The sequence below is a fragment of the Theropithecus gelada genome, chromosome 8, assembly GCF_003255815.1.
Source record: "Theropithecus gelada isolate Dixy chromosome 8, Tgel_1.0, whole genome shotgun sequence".
Classification (NCBI taxonomy): domain Eukaryota; kingdom Metazoa; phylum Chordata; class Mammalia; order Primates; family Cercopithecidae; genus Theropithecus; species Theropithecus gelada.
Genome location: NC_037676.1, coordinates 114,396,672 through 114,413,384, shown reverse-complemented (window position 1 = coordinate 114,413,384; position 16,713 = coordinate 114,396,672). Strand labels below are relative to the sequence as shown.

At 34.2% G+C, this 16,713-nt stretch overlaps 1 protein-coding gene across 1 annotated transcript in view; it reads left to right on the top strand.

The window, feature by feature from the left end:
- Positions 1 to 16,713, top strand: part of CSMD3 (CUB and Sushi multiple domains 3) — a 1,234,679-nt gene that overhangs the window by 1,201,018 nt on the left and 16,948 nt on the right. The window contains exons 59-63 of the mRNA XM_025394338.1: positions 2,043 to 2,216; positions 3,144 to 3,217; positions 10,418 to 10,529; positions 13,673 to 13,852; positions 16,478 to 16,543. Of these exons, the coding sequence (XP_025250123.1) occupies positions 2,043 to 2,216; positions 3,144 to 3,217; positions 10,418 to 10,529; positions 13,673 to 13,852; positions 16,478 to 16,543 (606 nt within the window). The remainder of the gene's footprint in view (positions 1 to 2,042; positions 2,217 to 3,143; positions 3,218 to 10,417; positions 10,530 to 13,672; positions 13,853 to 16,477; positions 16,544 to 16,713) is intronic.

Here is a 16,713-nt window from a genome sequence, read left to right as displayed (position 1 = left end):
TTATGGCTGCATAGTATTCCATGGTGTATATGTGCCACATTTTCTTAATCCAATCTGTCACTGATGGACATTTGGGTTGATTCCAAGTCTTTGCTATTGTGAATAGTGCCGCAATAAACATACGTGTGCATGTGTCTTTATAGCAGCATGATTTATAATCCTTTGGGTATATCCCCAGTAATGGGATGGCTGGGTCATATGGTACATCTAGTTCTAGATCCTTGAGGAATCGCCATACTGTTTTCCATAATGGTTGAACTAGTTTACAATCCCACCAACAGTGTAAAAGTGTTCCTATTTCTCCACATCCTCTCCAGCACCTGTTGTTTCCTGACTTTTTAATGATTGCCATTCTAACTGGTGTGAGATGGTATCTCATTGTGGTTTTGATTTGCATTTCTCTGATGGCCAGTGATGATGAGCATTTTTTCATGTGTCTGTTGGCTGTATGAATGTCTTCTTTTGAGAAATGTCTGTTCATATCCTTTGCCCACTTTTTGATGGGGTTGTTTGTTTTTTTCTTGTAAATTTGTTTGAGTTCTTTGTAGGTTCTGGATATTAGCCCTTTGTCAGATGAGTAGATTGCAAAAATTTTCTCCCATTCTGTAGGTTGCCTGTTCACTCTGATGGTAGTTTCTTTTGCTGTGCAGAAGCTCTTTAGTTTAATGAGATCCCATTTGTCAATTTTGGCTTTTGCTGCCGTTGCTTTTGGTGTTTTAGACATGAAGTCTTTGCCCATGCCTATGTCCTGAATGGTACTACCTAGGTTTTCCTCTAGGAACTTATATGTTATGTATTATTTTTGCCACAATAAAAACCTTGAAAGCATTTGATAAAGGTACATTTGCCTGGGTTGTCTGATACATTTGAAACCATTTGCTCTCATTCTCCATTACACTTCTGCATGCTCACTCTGCTCTAGCCACACAGGCCTCCTTATATTCCTCTAAAAAGCTAGCCATGCCCCAACAGAGGACTTTGGCAGTGCTGTTTACTCTATCTAGAATGCAGTCCCTTAGGACTTCAGCGTGGCTAAGTATTTTGTTTCCTTAAATCTTTTCTTAGTGAGAGACACCTTCGTCACTTTATTTAAGATCTTCCCCCACCTCCTAACACACACCACTACATGTACATACATTCTTGATCTCTTTCATCTGAATGATTTTTTTTCCCATAGTACTTACCACTTTTTCACATACTACCTTTCCTTAAAACTTGCTAATTATGTTTGTTTGTTTGCTTCCCTCACAAATGCATAAACCCTACAAAAGCAGATTTCCTACATATTTGTTTACTGACATATTCAAGTGCCCCAAACCACGTAGAATAATGTTTTTCTTTAGTAATTGATAAATGTATATTGAATGGAATAATCTAATCAAAATTTTTAGAAAGTCTATCAAGTTGGTCTTTTCAGAGCTTGTTGTAGAACATTGACATTCCATAGTTTGGCATAGATTTAGATTCTGATGGCCTTGTTTTCTTTTAAAAAAATGCTAAAAAATACCGACAATATTTTGAAGAGGAAGGCAATAAGATTCTGGGATATGTGCTTCGAGTGTTCAGAGTATTCAGAGTACAATAAAACAAATTACCAGAGCTTTTTATGTACTTGTAAAAGGGCACTGCAGTCTGTAGCGTGCAGTCTGGAGCATTATGGGTTGGTTCTTTTTGACAGGGATACCTATGAGTCACCTACTTTTTCAAGAGTATATTCCAACTCGGCAGCCAACAAGTCCAAATATGTGGTTCGATTTTGGTCAATACAAAACAACAAAAGTACAAAAATTCTGTCTTAAGGTAGCTTACTAAGTGGAAAACATCTGAATCAAACTGATTTTTAAATATCATACTGAGTTTTCAATTCAGTATTTGTTTATCTACACATAAGCTAAAAAATAAAATTTTTCATGGGGATAGCTTTATCATGAATAATGTATCTCTTTAGTTCAATATGCAAATTAATTGTCACCATTTTTCCAAACTATGTGCTCTGCTGAATACTAAATCTTTGATATAAGCATCTTTCTTTTCATTTCCAGCAAAGTTTTGTGGTGACCCTGGTATACCTGCCCAAGGAAAAAGAGAAGGCAAAAGTTTTATATACCAGTCAGAAGTTTCATTCAGCTGCAATTCTCCTTTCCTATTAGTGGGATCAAGCACCAGAATATGTCAAGCAGATGGCACTTGGAGTGGTTCGTCACCTCACTGCATAGGTAATATTAATTAAAGGCTGATTATGCACAGTAACTGTGTAATTAATAGGGGTGACATTTAATGGTTTTCTTTATCCTATAAACTATAGTTGGCTAAATATAAAAACAAGTATAAAATACAGAAGCAATTAGAAGGCACTGGAAATGAACATTGGTAGAAAACACAACATTAATTTTAGCACTTTAAACTTCCAGAAGAAACACTTGAAATAATTTTGTCATATATCAGTAAAATGAAAAATAAAAATACTTTCAGGTAATGACATTATTAACTACTGACATTTTACGTAGATCTTTATAGTTAATAAAGAATCTTCATATGAAATTAGATTTGTTCCAAAAATATCTAAAAGATATATTGATTTCAAAATGATTGCAACTACATTTCTGTAATCCTAAAATTAATACCATATCTGGTAAACTAACTAAATAATCTGTCATTCAAATAAACCGACTCATCTATCTACCATTCTTATGCCTGAATATCCAATGGGTGTCAATAAAATCCAAACTATCAAGTCCTGTTTCTGGGAAAAAACTGTTACTTCTTCAGAGAAATATTCCCCTACCCCAAATCATAGTTTAGCAAGGTCTTTGGACAAATGTTACATGCATGTATACTGCTTTCATATCCTTTATCTTTCTTTAATCTTGCATCCACAGAGCTAGTTGAATGTCAAGTGCTTTTATATTAGAAGGGTTCAAAGTTCAAGAATTTCATAATCGATATCAAATGAAGTCTACCTGAATTTCTTGCTTCAAGATTAACAGACTTCTGTCCATGGAAAGATGTTATTACATTTACATTATTTATTATTTCCTAGATAATTTGCACCAAACCCCAGATTATTTAAAATTGTTTTCTATGAGAGAAATATATCTATTGTAAATTTTAAAGGACTAATATCTTTTTAATCTTCATTTTAGAGCCCACTCGTACCTCTTGTGAAAACCCAGGTGTGCCTCGGCATGGATCTCAGAACAATACATTTGGATTTCAAGTGGGTGCTTTAGCTATATCCATTTAGCATCATACTAGGTCAAAATGCATCTTTGGTTCATATGTATATAATCTTGTTGACATAACAAAAAGTCATGTTCTATCTGCATTTATAAACACATAAGAAAGGTAACAGACAACAAAAGAGTAGAAGTAAATTAGAAAAAAAAGTTTTAATAAAATAGCTTAACTGGAACATAAAGATAAATTAAAACAAAAAGAGAAAAATAGCAGTTAGCATAGGAAAAATCCGTAAGCATTAGAGAGTTATATATGAAACAGTAAGAGTGAGGGAGTAAATGAGTAAACTCTACAGGAAGATATGGGGACAGTGAAGAAAAGTAAAGATTGAAGAGTTTAAAGGAGAGACTTCTGAGATAAACAGAAAATATATAAAAATGTAGGTTATTCAATAAAGCATTAATTGTGTATATGACATTGGTGTCAGTGTTTAAAATGGTGGGAAATTACTGAAAAATAACCATAACCCTTTACTATACAACACATAGCTGAATTGTTATATTAGAATTCTTTAGCATGCCCAGTCTTATGTGGCTGACTTTCTTATTCTGTCTTTTTCCAGTTTCGATTTTAGGTAGAGATTCAGCAACTTTTCAGTTACAAAGGATCCAAGGGGAGCCAAAGTGCATACTGATTCCAAACAGAAATAGCCAATTTACACATTACCCAATTGCCCTGTGTTGCCGGGTTTTGTAAATTGTGCTATTCTGTGTGAAATTCAGTGTGAACCTGAAGACCATCCATTTCTAAAGGAAGGGCTCATCTGAAGGGCCATATTTTGTTGCTAAAAATAGTTTCCATTTATCTACAGTTCAGGCACAGTATGAACATTGATTTGATAGCATTTCCAATTCTTCTGATTTCCTTCAGTCCTGTTCGGTTAATACAAAAGTGTAAAAATGAGTCTGTCTCCATTATATTGGTGTTTTTAGAGAACTTTAGATTAATATCTCCATAAAAGTTTTTATCAGTTGATCCAAATCCTGAAAAATGGGCACCAAGCTGCACAGCACTAGTCCTCATCATATGTACAAAGAAATTGAAACAGAATGTGACTTGCTTTGTTCGCAGAGCAAGTTGGTGACATATTCTAACAGAATACAAAATTGTGATGTTAGTGTCTGTGTACTAAATCAGGCTGATTTTCTAAAGAATATTAGTTTTTTTGTTTTAGTAAATATTATTTGAGATAATGGAGATGAGAATGATTAACATGGAGTTTAAAACAGTCATCCAACAAAATGAAGAGAATCACTAACTCTGCATTCTAAGGATTGTATTATAATCATTGAAAAATGCTGTAACAAAGTTAACCTAACCCTGAATTTATGTTATTTGGGCTAATAGACAGGTATTAAATCATTATATTCTACATGAATAAATATGAATAGACTAGATTTCAAATATGGTAAAGTCTAATTATATACAATTATATAACTCTATTAAAATTAAATATATTTTGTGTCTTACATTAGGGAGATTTGCTTTTTTACATGCATATGGCAGATATGAATGTATATATATACACATACATACTGAATCTGTTAACTTAATCTGTATAGATCTAACACAATAAATAGTTATATAATTCTAATTAGTACTAATTTATTGGTGAATTCCAAATGAATATGGTTTTATATGCAAAAGGCATCTCGAGCCATTGAGAAAAACGATTGCTTACAAGTGACCAAAAAAAGCTGTTTGGAGCTACTTAAAGCCTGAAGGCATTACTGTGCAGGTATGTCCAGGCTCCCAAAGAAAGCATCCAGGTGAGACTCATCAAGCCCAGAATGTAGGCACTGGCTGCAAGTACTCAGTTTTTATACTACTTTCTGTTTATCCACCTCATAGTTTCTCTCTGCAGATTGGCCATATGGCCAAGAGTGAATCATTTCTATTTACATCTCAGCCACATACAGAAAGTGATCATCTCAATCTCAATTACAAATTTCCAAGGATAATCAGAATGTCCCAACTTTTGTATTCATGTTGGTTGGATTAGATGACCAGTAGTGAGTTATGATGCAAGATCACAGCTGTTAGGAAGCCCATTTTGGGGAAGAGCAAGAGAAAGTTATGAACTACAGAGGCACTTAGATCATTTTCTCAATTTTATCTTTAATGAATTCATTTGTTCACTCTCTTTTTCTATATAGATTTATATAGTAGATTTTGGGACATCAATAATTATTAACATACAAAAATATATCACTCATTGCTAGAAATGATGAAAACTCTATTATTGAAAAAAGTATTCAACATAATTTGTCTTTTTATTAAAATATTGTAAATTGGAATAATTTTGGCTAAAAACAGATTGGTGGTGAAGAGAATAGCTGTCAAAATAATTGATGCAACATCAGGGCTTATTATGAAGTAAATGACAAGCACACATGCACACTGCTGTATCGCTCGTTAAACTGTGCTCTGGGCAATGGAAACTACTTTATTTGGATTTAGGGCTTGTTATGTAAAGTTATTATAAATATGAAATGTTTTTAATCTGGTTCTTTAGATATTTAGCCTCAAGGTATTTAACCATAAAATATTTAACCCTGCCAAGCTAACCGTAGTGATTATATATGATATATGTACTAATTTAAGTTTGTAATTGAAATTAGTATCCTAGTATATTGAATGAGGTAAATATATGTTTCATAGTGTTTTATTACCTTAAATGATAAACACAGTGACATTAATTCTGAAAGTAAAAAAATTATTTTCAATTAAAATCTTCTTGTTTTGAATATAAAGAATAATAATTAAACTTTTCTTAAACCAGGAAGCCCAGAACCAAAGTTGATGCTCAGTCAGCAAAAATTACTTGCATCTTAAGCACATCTGTTATACCTTCATTTTTATGATGTTGCCTTTCTGTGACAATTTTATTTATTTTAATTTACAAATATCTTTTATTAAAAGCTACCTCAATTTTTCTTGAGTAAAATGTTTTGTATAAATACATAATGAAAAACATAAATTTATTTTTTAAAAATGTATATATTGCAGAGGAAGCATATACGTTTTTGAGACCTTAATTATATATAAATTTTGAAAGTTCCTAAGAACCATGCTGGATACTCCAGTTAAACAAACATGTGATATAAGAAGTCAGATTCAAATAAATGCATTGATAAAAATTCTAGCATGCCAAGTGTCATTTGCCATGAAATCTCATGGAAGGGAAAAATAGAGCTTATTGAGAATGTTCCAAATGTATGCAAAATGTCTATTAATCCTATTATTTGCTATATAAATTTTATGATTTAGGGACTAAGATATAACATTTAAAATAGGAGAATAAGGTGTTAAATAACATAAGTGATATTTACTAATTAGACATATCTTAAAAGTCTATAATGCATTTATACACAGCATGGTACTTTAAATCAATTTAAAGTGATTTTTATTTAAACATTGGTTGCAATTAAAACTTGATACAGATTTTTTAAAATTCTTGTTATAAAAACTTTCAATATTAATTTTTACAATGTTGTATATGCAAATAACACTTTTTATTAGTAAATAATGGTGAAAAATTATACATAAGTTATTTTTCGAAGAATTTTTTTGAATTTGATAATATAAATTTTTAGAATTTTGTTACCTATTTTTCTACAAATAGCAAATTATACTATGCATATTGGAAGTCATTCAGTCAGAAGGATATATCAAATTGGAAAAGGATAGAGAACTATGTAAAATACACTATTAAGTGGGTTCATCACTGAAAAAATTATTTATTAATGCACTGATATTTAGAGAAAATTTTGTTGATTTGACTATAACAAATTCTGGATAAGCAATTTAATCAATTATTAAATCTGTATAAATCTTTGTTAGGTATTAGGTATAAGTATTTGTGAATTTGACAAAAATCTTAATTAGATGTGTTGGTGATACACAGAAAAATCTTAAAACAGATTTTATTTTAATTCTATAACATTTGGTTAATATTTAAAGCAGTTGTTATAATGACTTCAAAAAGCTTACAGCGTTGAGGAAAAATGTCTTACAAGTAAAAACAAAATGTATATAGTCCAACCTTTTTTCTTACACCTGACCAATATAAAGGTTTAATGAAATAAACCAAATATACCCTTCAAAGAACAAACAAACAGAATGATTTAACCTTATCTAAAGTATAGAGGTGATATCATTGCACTTTAAGAACCAATAGATGTTAAATATTCTAAAGTTAAATAATCAAGTAATTTTATATTATTTAGTCCCCATTCCTTCCATTGCTCCAACATTTTCAAGTCACATTTGTAAGCTCAAGGTGCACAAGGATGAGTACACACAGTCTCTGGCCTAGAAAGGCTAACATTTTGATATGTTGGTCAGCTGGAATAAGTGATTTCTTAGGCTAGGCAATAACACCGATAACAATGAAAAGCATTAAGGAAGCACACAAAAGAGATGGTTTTTCTAATTTCTTGCTGCAGAGAAGGCTTTCTACAGATGGTGGCTGAGCTAATTCTTTTAGTGTAAGAGCTAGGAGAGGAAAGTTGGGAGAGGCATTCCATGCAGTAGGAACAGCATGAAAATAGGCATACATTTCAGGATACAAAAGTTCAATGTTAATTAAACAGAATTTGAGTAAAGTAAGCTATGAATGATGATGCTAGAGAGATGGTCAGTGGCCAGGTTATGGAGGCCTTTGTAATGTTAGCACAATGTAACTTTATCCTAATGGGTGAATAATAAGGTCAAACTTTCGTGTTGCATAGATCAATCTGACTTCAGTGTAGAAAACAAATATAGTGGGTCATGAATTGAGAAATGGAGACAAGTTAGAAGATTATTCTAATTGTCTATGGCTGTAGCTCTCAAAGTGTAGCGCCTAACTGATAGCAGCAGTTTCACCTGGGAACCTGTTGGAAATATAGATTCATGGACCTACCCCAGATCCACTGAGTATGAAACTCTGGTGGGGGGCACTCAGCTATTGGTGTTTTCATAAAGTCCTTTTGGTGACTGTGATGTCTGCTAAAGTGAGAGCCAAAGCCTATGGAAAAGATATTGTGGAGAAAAACTGGATGTAAAGTGGGGAAAAAAGGAAGATGATACTTTGAAAAGGATTTAGAAGGTAAAATTTCCAGTTGTGGGGTGAAGTGAATGAAGGGAAAATTTATTAGTGACAAGTGACACTATTAACTGGGATCTAACCTTAAGAAGAATTACTGGATTGATAGAGATGATGGGTTTTGTAGAACTGGTTTGACTGAAAAATAGAACTGCAAACTGTATATTACATAATCTAGTCCACACTGAAAAATGAAAACCTGTACCACCATTTTGCACAACTTCAGAAAGAATGTGAATGGCATGCTCTGGAGCACAAGTCAGGGGACTCTGGTTATACGGAATAAAATGCAAATGGTGCTTCTTGGAGTCAATCAGTGTAACAGCCTAGAGAAAATGGGGCATCCAGGGATAAGAGATCTTCTAGAGGTGAAGGTGAGGGTCCATGGAAGACACAGCATGAGCTAACATGAAGAAAAAAGGTTGTTGCCAGAGAAAGAATTTTGGAATTTAATATTTCTGGCCTAGTATAGTTCTGGGCAATAATAACAATATGAAAAATGGTGGAATTCAGAGTCTGAAGTTTCAAATGGAATCTTAGTATCAAATTATATCATCTTAAGCTTAGCTTCTTACTGTCCTGTCAAGTGGCAGTAGGAATTAAGGGGAAGGCAGAAAACAGGATCTGAGTGATAAGTCCTAAAACTGTGATTGCGCCTTCTCAGACTACAATTGCTGGAGAAGTCCAAAGTGGCAGACCCTAAATATCCCTTATCTCATCCTCCACTGTTAATCATTCAATAAATCATGTTGATTTTTTTCTTGTAATTATTTTGAGGAAATGTCTTTTTTTCCTAGGCTTACTGCCACAAGTTTGTACAGTTTTTATCCACTCAAATGTAAAATGGCAGTGCCAGCCTCATAATTAGAATTACTACTATTAATTCTTCTAAATACCATAGCCTGCTATTTGAGACCCTTCAGAAACTAATTCTTACTTATCTCTCCAATTGAGTCATCATGCCTGTAATTTATTTAAAACTTGAGTGTCATCCTAGGGTGGAGTGGAGTATATATTCTATTTAATTTAATCCTTGAAACAGATTTCAATACAAATAATATTATCATTGTTATTTATAAATGAGACATTAGGTCTCAAAGAGGAGATAGGAGATATGACTTATTCAAGTAAAGTGAGATCCAGAATTAAAACTACATGTACATTACTGTGGTGATTTGTTTTCTTATTTACTATATACCCCTGCTTCCCACTTACCCAAACCTCTACCTGCCCTGCTCACTTTGTAAACAATAAATGCCAATCAATCTAATATACTATCTTTTCCCCTAAAGCAAATGATATATATTTTAACCAACATACATTTTTCATCATGTTATTATCTTTTCTGCTTTTCTATAAGGCATTTTCAAACTTTAGTGTTTATTACCACCACCCAATGGGCTTGTTAAAACAGATTGCTGGTTTTTCTACCCTAAGAGTTTCTGATTCTATGTGTCTGGGGTAAGGCCTCAGAATTGACATTTTTAACAAATTTCTAGGAGATGTTGATATTACCGGCCTAGAGACTACACTTTGAAAGCCATTATCCTAGATATTCTCCTAATTTCTATACCCTTAAAAGCTAGTGCAAACAGTATATATTCCATTGTATATTTCTGCTGTCACCACCACCTTCAGTAACCACCTTTGTCTCTAATCTCATATTGCATTTTTCACTTCAATATTTGTTTGTTTCTTATGTGGTTAGCTATATTTATTTCCATATCTATTTTTATCAAGCTTCGTTTATTTATCTTTAATCATCTCTCTATCTTGTATTCATGTGTAGCTTGTTGGATTTTTTGGTGTCTTAAATATTTTCTTCAAATTCCGATGGCAAAAAAACTTGGTATCTGTGTATGTACTAAGGACCCAACTATTTGATGATGATATGTAAACAAAGTCAGGATTTTATTTTTTTAGCTTTGATATTTTTTTCCCATTTTATTTTAAATCAGATTTCAATTCTTTTTTTCTTCCAACTCCACCATACAGAATTTCACTTGATAGCATTTTCTCACTCAAGCTGTATTTGTTGCCATATTTGAAGTTGTAGTTGAACATTTTTTTTCTCTCTTTTATCTGCTATAGGTAGGAAGTGTTGTACAGTTCCATTGCAAAAAAGGACACCTTCTCCAAGGCTCTACAACACGCACCTGCCTCCCTGATCTTACATGGAGTGGAATTCAGCCTGAATGCATACGTAAGTATTATGGATAAGAAATAATACTATCATGGGTAAGAATTTATATGCATTGTTTTCTCCCAAGTATACAAATAAATTTACATCTATAGGTGTATCAAATTGACTTTTAGATTAAAAATCATATTTTATGTATGTAATTTTATTACTGTATCATAAACCCATGGCCATTGGGAAGCACTCTCTAAGTAAGTCAGAAAGCACAAGGCACAATTTTGTTCTTTTTGTAAAGACCTTATGTTTATTTATATATTTAGCCAACTGGTAATTTTAGGTGATGATTAGTTTAGGTTTTAGTTTATAGATCTGCACCTATCAGTCTGAAGTAATCTAAAATACCCAAGATGCCAATCTAACAGCTTCTAATTTTCTTTTTCTTTTTTTTTTTTTTTGAGGCGGAGTCTCGCTCTGGCTCTGTCGCAGGCTGGGGTGGGTGGCCGGATCTCAGCTCACTGCAAGCTCCGCCTCCCGGGTTCACGCCATTCTGCTGCCTCAGCCTCCTGAGTAGCTGGGGCTACAGGCGCCGGCCACCTCGCCTGGCTAGTTTTTTGTATTTTTTAGTAGAGACGGGGTTTCACCGTGTTAGCCAGGATGGTCTCGATCTCCTGACCTCGTGATCCACCCGTCTCGGCCTCCCAAAGTGCTGGGATTACAGGTTTGAGCCACCGCGCCCGGCCACAGTTTCTAATTTTCAAAAATCCCTTGTGAAAATATTATCTGAGAATCTGGGGAAACTAGAAACATATATGAAAGGAAATATTCATGGGCACTTGGCCACAAATTTGAAAACAATTTTCGAATTTCCTTTATATGTTCTCTGATCCTAAGTGGAGAGCACTTCCTATACAGATTAAATAAGAACAAAGCCCAGGGTCACTAAATAACTTTTGCTGACATACAATTAGAAATGAATTCCAGCTGGTCAGCTATTTGGCTTTTCTTTCTCTCCAGTTGTCTTTTTAAAAAATCTACTCCCTTATCTTTTGAATTGTGTTTCTTGGTGAAAAATGGAAAAAAAGTAAGCTGGGGTGGAAACATTTATTAGGATGGTGTCTAGCTTTTAGGATTTGCTGAAGCCTACACAAGCCCAGTGAATTTACTCTATCCCTGTTCAGAACCATCCAAATGATTGTGGGGGCACCTAGGGACCAGCGGCTTACTTTAAAGCAGGAGAACACTCCACAGAGATTCCATGTTATGTGCCTTGTTGGCTTATATTTAAATGTGGAAAATTCCTTAAAAGAGAATTCCTCAGAATGTGTACCTTAAAACAGCTGTGTGGGCTGTAACTAGGAGTTTCATAGTAAACTATGGTTCTTTGATGTCCTCCAGTTGGGATATGATAGTTTAAATAAAGTTAAACAGCGTCTGTTACTGCAAAGCATCTCAAAGTTTCTAACATGTCCACAACATAGGGCTTAAGAAGGCAGTAGAGACAGACTGTAGTTTTCCTAATCAATACTTACTGCAGGAGGATTACATTTCACTAACTGAATTATAGTAAATATAAACCATTTAGGCCAGGCACGGTGTCTCAGGCCTATAATCCCAGCACTTTGGGATGCCGAGGTGGGCAGATCACTTGAGGTCAGGAGTTCGAGACCAGCTGGGTCAGCATAGTGAACCCCCATCTCTATTAAAAACACAAAAAATTAGCTGAGTGTGGTGGCAGGTGCCTGTAGTCCCAGCTACTCAGGAGCCTGAGGCAGGAGAATCGTTTGAACCCAGGAGGTGGAGGCTGCATTGAACTGAGATTGTGACACTGTACTCCAGCCTGGGCAGCAGAGTGAAACTCCATCTCAGAAACAACAAAAACAAAAACAAAAAGTCATTTAACACAATGTTTAGCCCATGGAGTAAAAAAATGTCAGCTATTATTTATACCGTTATGGACTGCCATTAAGAAACAAATGAAAAGTATTGCTTTCTAAAATTTATCCACAGAACACTTTTTTCAGGGATCACTTTTATAGATCTCTTCTTTATGGTACTTTCATAACGAAGTTATGCTGGCTAGCTTAACACAATAGGAATTTATTTAAAAATGCTATCTGGTTTTTTTTTTTTTTTTTTTTTTTTTTTTTTTTTTTTGAGGCGGAGTCTCCCTCTGTCGCCCAGGCTGGAGTGCAGTGGCCGGATCTCAGCTCACTGCAAGCTCCGCCTCCCGGGTTTACGCCATTCTCCAGCCTCAGCCTCCCGAGTAGCTGGGACTACAGGCGCCTGCCACCTCGCCCGGCTAGATTTTTGTATTTTTTAGTAGAGACGGGGTTTCACCGTGTTAGCCAGGATGGTCTTGATCTCCTGACCTTGTGATCCGCCCATCTCGGCCTCCCAAAGTGCTGGGATTACAGGCTTGAGCCACCGCGCCCGGCCTTAAAAATGCTATCTGTTTTAGGGGAAAAGTTTCTTGTAGCATTTATCTCTGACTGAGAAAGTAATGGTCTTTAGAAGACATAAAAGCGATGAAATAAGGGGAAGATATGGTGTAATCAAGGTAGAGAATAAGGAGTGGAAGGAAACATGGAGAAAAGGAGATAATTAGGTGAATAAAATGATACTTGTAGCGTACGGATCCAAATATGTCCTGAAAATTCCATATGTAAAACAATTATTAAAATGTACTTTTATTAGGAAGTATTAATACCAAAGCAATATAATTAGCTGTGGTTTTATTTAACCATAGAAAATAGATTTTTAATTTAAAATAAATATAATAAATTTAAAATTCATAAAATAATATTTTCTGAACTCATATAGAAAACCTGAGCTTGACAAACATTAAAAGGTATCTTACCTTCATAGATCCTTTGAAATGCTGAAGTTTGTTGTGACTCTCTAGAATGTGTGACTATCTAAAATGGTAAAGCATACATTTGTGAGTTTAATTATTGACAATGTGTTTTTTTTTCTCATTTTATTTAACATCTACTAGTATTCCACAAATGGTGGATTAGGAAATGCTAAAGTATGAAATCAATAAGTATATTTGCATTGAAACATTTTTGTGATTTATTAGAATAATTATTCAAAGATATATGTATATAAAGATATTGAAGTATGTCTAAAATGTATTGTGACTCCTGTCTCAAAATTTTTTTAACATATCTATAGAAAATTTACATTGTTGTCTTTTTTAAATATAGCCCACAGCTGTAAACAGCCAGAAACTCCTGCTCATGCAAATGTAGTAGGGATGGACCTTCCATCTCATGGATATACACTGATTTATACCTGTCAGCCTGGCTTCTTCCTAGCAGGTGGAACAGAACATAGAGTGTGTAGATCCGATAACACCTGGACTGGAAAAGTTCCTGTTTGTGAAGGTAAGTTTTCTCTATAGAATCTTTTTAACACAAGAGATTGTACTATTGCCTTCCTTGGCTCTAGACAAAAACTCAACTCAAATTAGCATAGGAACAAGGGAAATTTGTTGATTAACTCCAAGTCTAGGAGTAATGTAAGCACTTCTGGATCCAGAGATATATAAATTTTATGAATCTATTCAAAGCTTTTTTCCCATGCAAATGTTACTTCTTGCCTTTATTCTATCTTCAAGTTTTCTCTTCAAGGTAGGTATATTATTTTTCTAGGGCTTTCATAACAAAGTACCATAAGCTGGCTAGCTTAACACGACAGGAATTTCTTCTTTTGCAATTCTAAAGTCCAGAAGTCCAAAATTAAGGTGTCAGCAGGGCCTTGTGCCCTCTGTGAGCTCTAAGCAGAAACCATTCTTTGCCTCTTCCGATTTTCTTATAGCTTCTGACAATCCTGGGTTTTCATTGACTCCTCACCTTACTCCAATTTCTACCCCATTTCAACATGGCCTTCTTTTCTGTGTATCTTTGTGTGGCCTCTCCTCTTCTTATAAGGATACCAGTTCTTGTATTTAGGGCCCATCCTAAATTCAGGATTATTTTATCCCAAGATCTCTAGTTAATTACATTTGCAAAGGCCTTCATTCCAAATAAGGTCATAGAGATACCAGGTGAACATAAATTATGTGGGTACACTCTTCATTAGAGTAGGGAAAATTGCTACCATAATGCCTAGGTTACTCTGCCAGAGTAACCCTAGTAGAAAGAGTCCTTCCCAAAGTTTGGTCAGGAAAGCACTATCTGGGATTCTGTTTGCCACAATTTTGAATGAAGCCCATCACCAAATCCATTACTCAGCCTGGATTCTATGGTACTAATATTTGGACCAGATGTGGGTGAAGTGTCCACCCTATTGCTGCTTGGTCAGGACAATTTCCATTTAGAAAAGGGTTATATTGCCAGAAGAAGGAATAAAGGAAGTTTTTCCAGTGTTTTTGGTAAGGTCATCAACAAAATCCATTTCCTTATATCCAAAAAAATCCTATTTGTAAAGTCTTCTAATTTTTTATCTAATGCAGCTGTCGTAAATGACGATTACTTTCTTTTATTTGAAGTGTTTTCATTCTCTTTACCAGAACATTCCTCTGCTATTATTCTTTCTATTTTTCTTTTTCTTTTCTTTTTTTTTTTTTTTTAATGATTGAAATCCCTGTAGTAGGAGAAGACCTTATTCTTTGGTTTGTTTGCTTGTCATTATCTGCTTCCACTCTCCTGTCCTCCTATCTACCCCTCTTCAACTAGAATATAATCTCATAAGAGACTTTACTCAAAGTTTTTACAACTGTAATTTTAACACAAATCAGTACCTTACATGTGAAAAGCATTCAATAAATATTTGTTGAATGAGTAAATGTTTTACTTCCTCCTAATTCTGGGTATCCATTCTCTATTTCCTTTATAAACTGATTGTTTTCTACTTGTGATTTTCTAAAGATGCAGTGCTCAGCCATCTCTTGTTTTCATCTTGTATTCACTTTTAGGTGATGTCATTCAAGCCAATGGCTTCAATAGCAGTCCTTATGTAGATTACTTACAAATTAATATTTCTAGCTTATTTATCTTATTTTAGCTTCACTCTTACATATTCAGTTGTTTGCTTGATATCTCTACTGGAATTCTTCAGTGGCATTTCAATACTCAATACATGCAAAACTAAACTCATCAATTTCTTTTCTCCCTATAGTTTCCCTTTGGTATTCCCTACCTCAGTGATATTACCATCCTATAGTTACACATGAGATCTAGTAAATTCCTTTGATATTTTCCTATCCTTCTGAATCACCACAATTTCAATAGCTTTAACATCTATTACCCTTTTTGGTTTATTGTCACTACTACCATACTCTCAGCATTATCTCTACTGGGACTACTGCAGTATCTCTTAACTTCTCTAGCCATATCTGTACTTGCTCCTTTCCAAAGTTTTCTTTATTTCGCAACCAGAGCAATGTTTGCCCAAATCACATCCTTTTACAGTCTTTTAAGACATTACATTGTTCTTAGGATACCTTGTTTACAAGGCATTCATGTCATAGCTCCTATAATATTCCAGTCACTTCTACATCCTACATGATTTATTTAGTTTTGGACTACTTTTGGTTTTGGTTTAAAACCTTGAAGATTTCACCTTTGAGTCTATCCAATTTCTAATGACATCTTTAATTATCTCAAAAAACTTTGATTTTTAAATGTAAACCCTACCCAAATAGTTTTTGCCTTCTGTCAACAAGAACGACCCTCAACTCTCAGCTTCCATGTTGGAGGCAACTGTCTCCACTTTGGCTTATGCCTTTAAAAGAAGAAATAACAACCCAAGATGATAAAGCAACACAAACCTGCCCCTTGTGCCAATAGACTGTAATGGGAATAATTACTGAAATCAACAGTTACATAATGAGTATTGAGTAGGGTACTGAGATGTGATGAATGGGATATTTTAGAGAAAACTATCTACGTGAAATGTCAGATAATAAAATGGACAGTGCATCACATTGTGTGTGTGTGTGTGTGTGTGCACATGTGTATGTAATTAATTACATCAACTTTTGTAAACACCTTTATTTCTTTTCATAGCTGGTTCTAAAATATTGGTGAAAGATCCCAGACCTGCACTGGGAACACCCAGCCCAAAGCTAAGTGGTTAGTAATGTCATTTGTTTTTCTAGAATTCATTATTTCTAAAAATGGTCTACTGTTTTCTTGGCATAGTAGCTGTGTATTTAAAAAACATATTTAAGTATAAAAACTATGACTGTCTTGAATTTGATAATTCACAAGATGTTGAATTTAAAGCAATGTAATACAGTGAC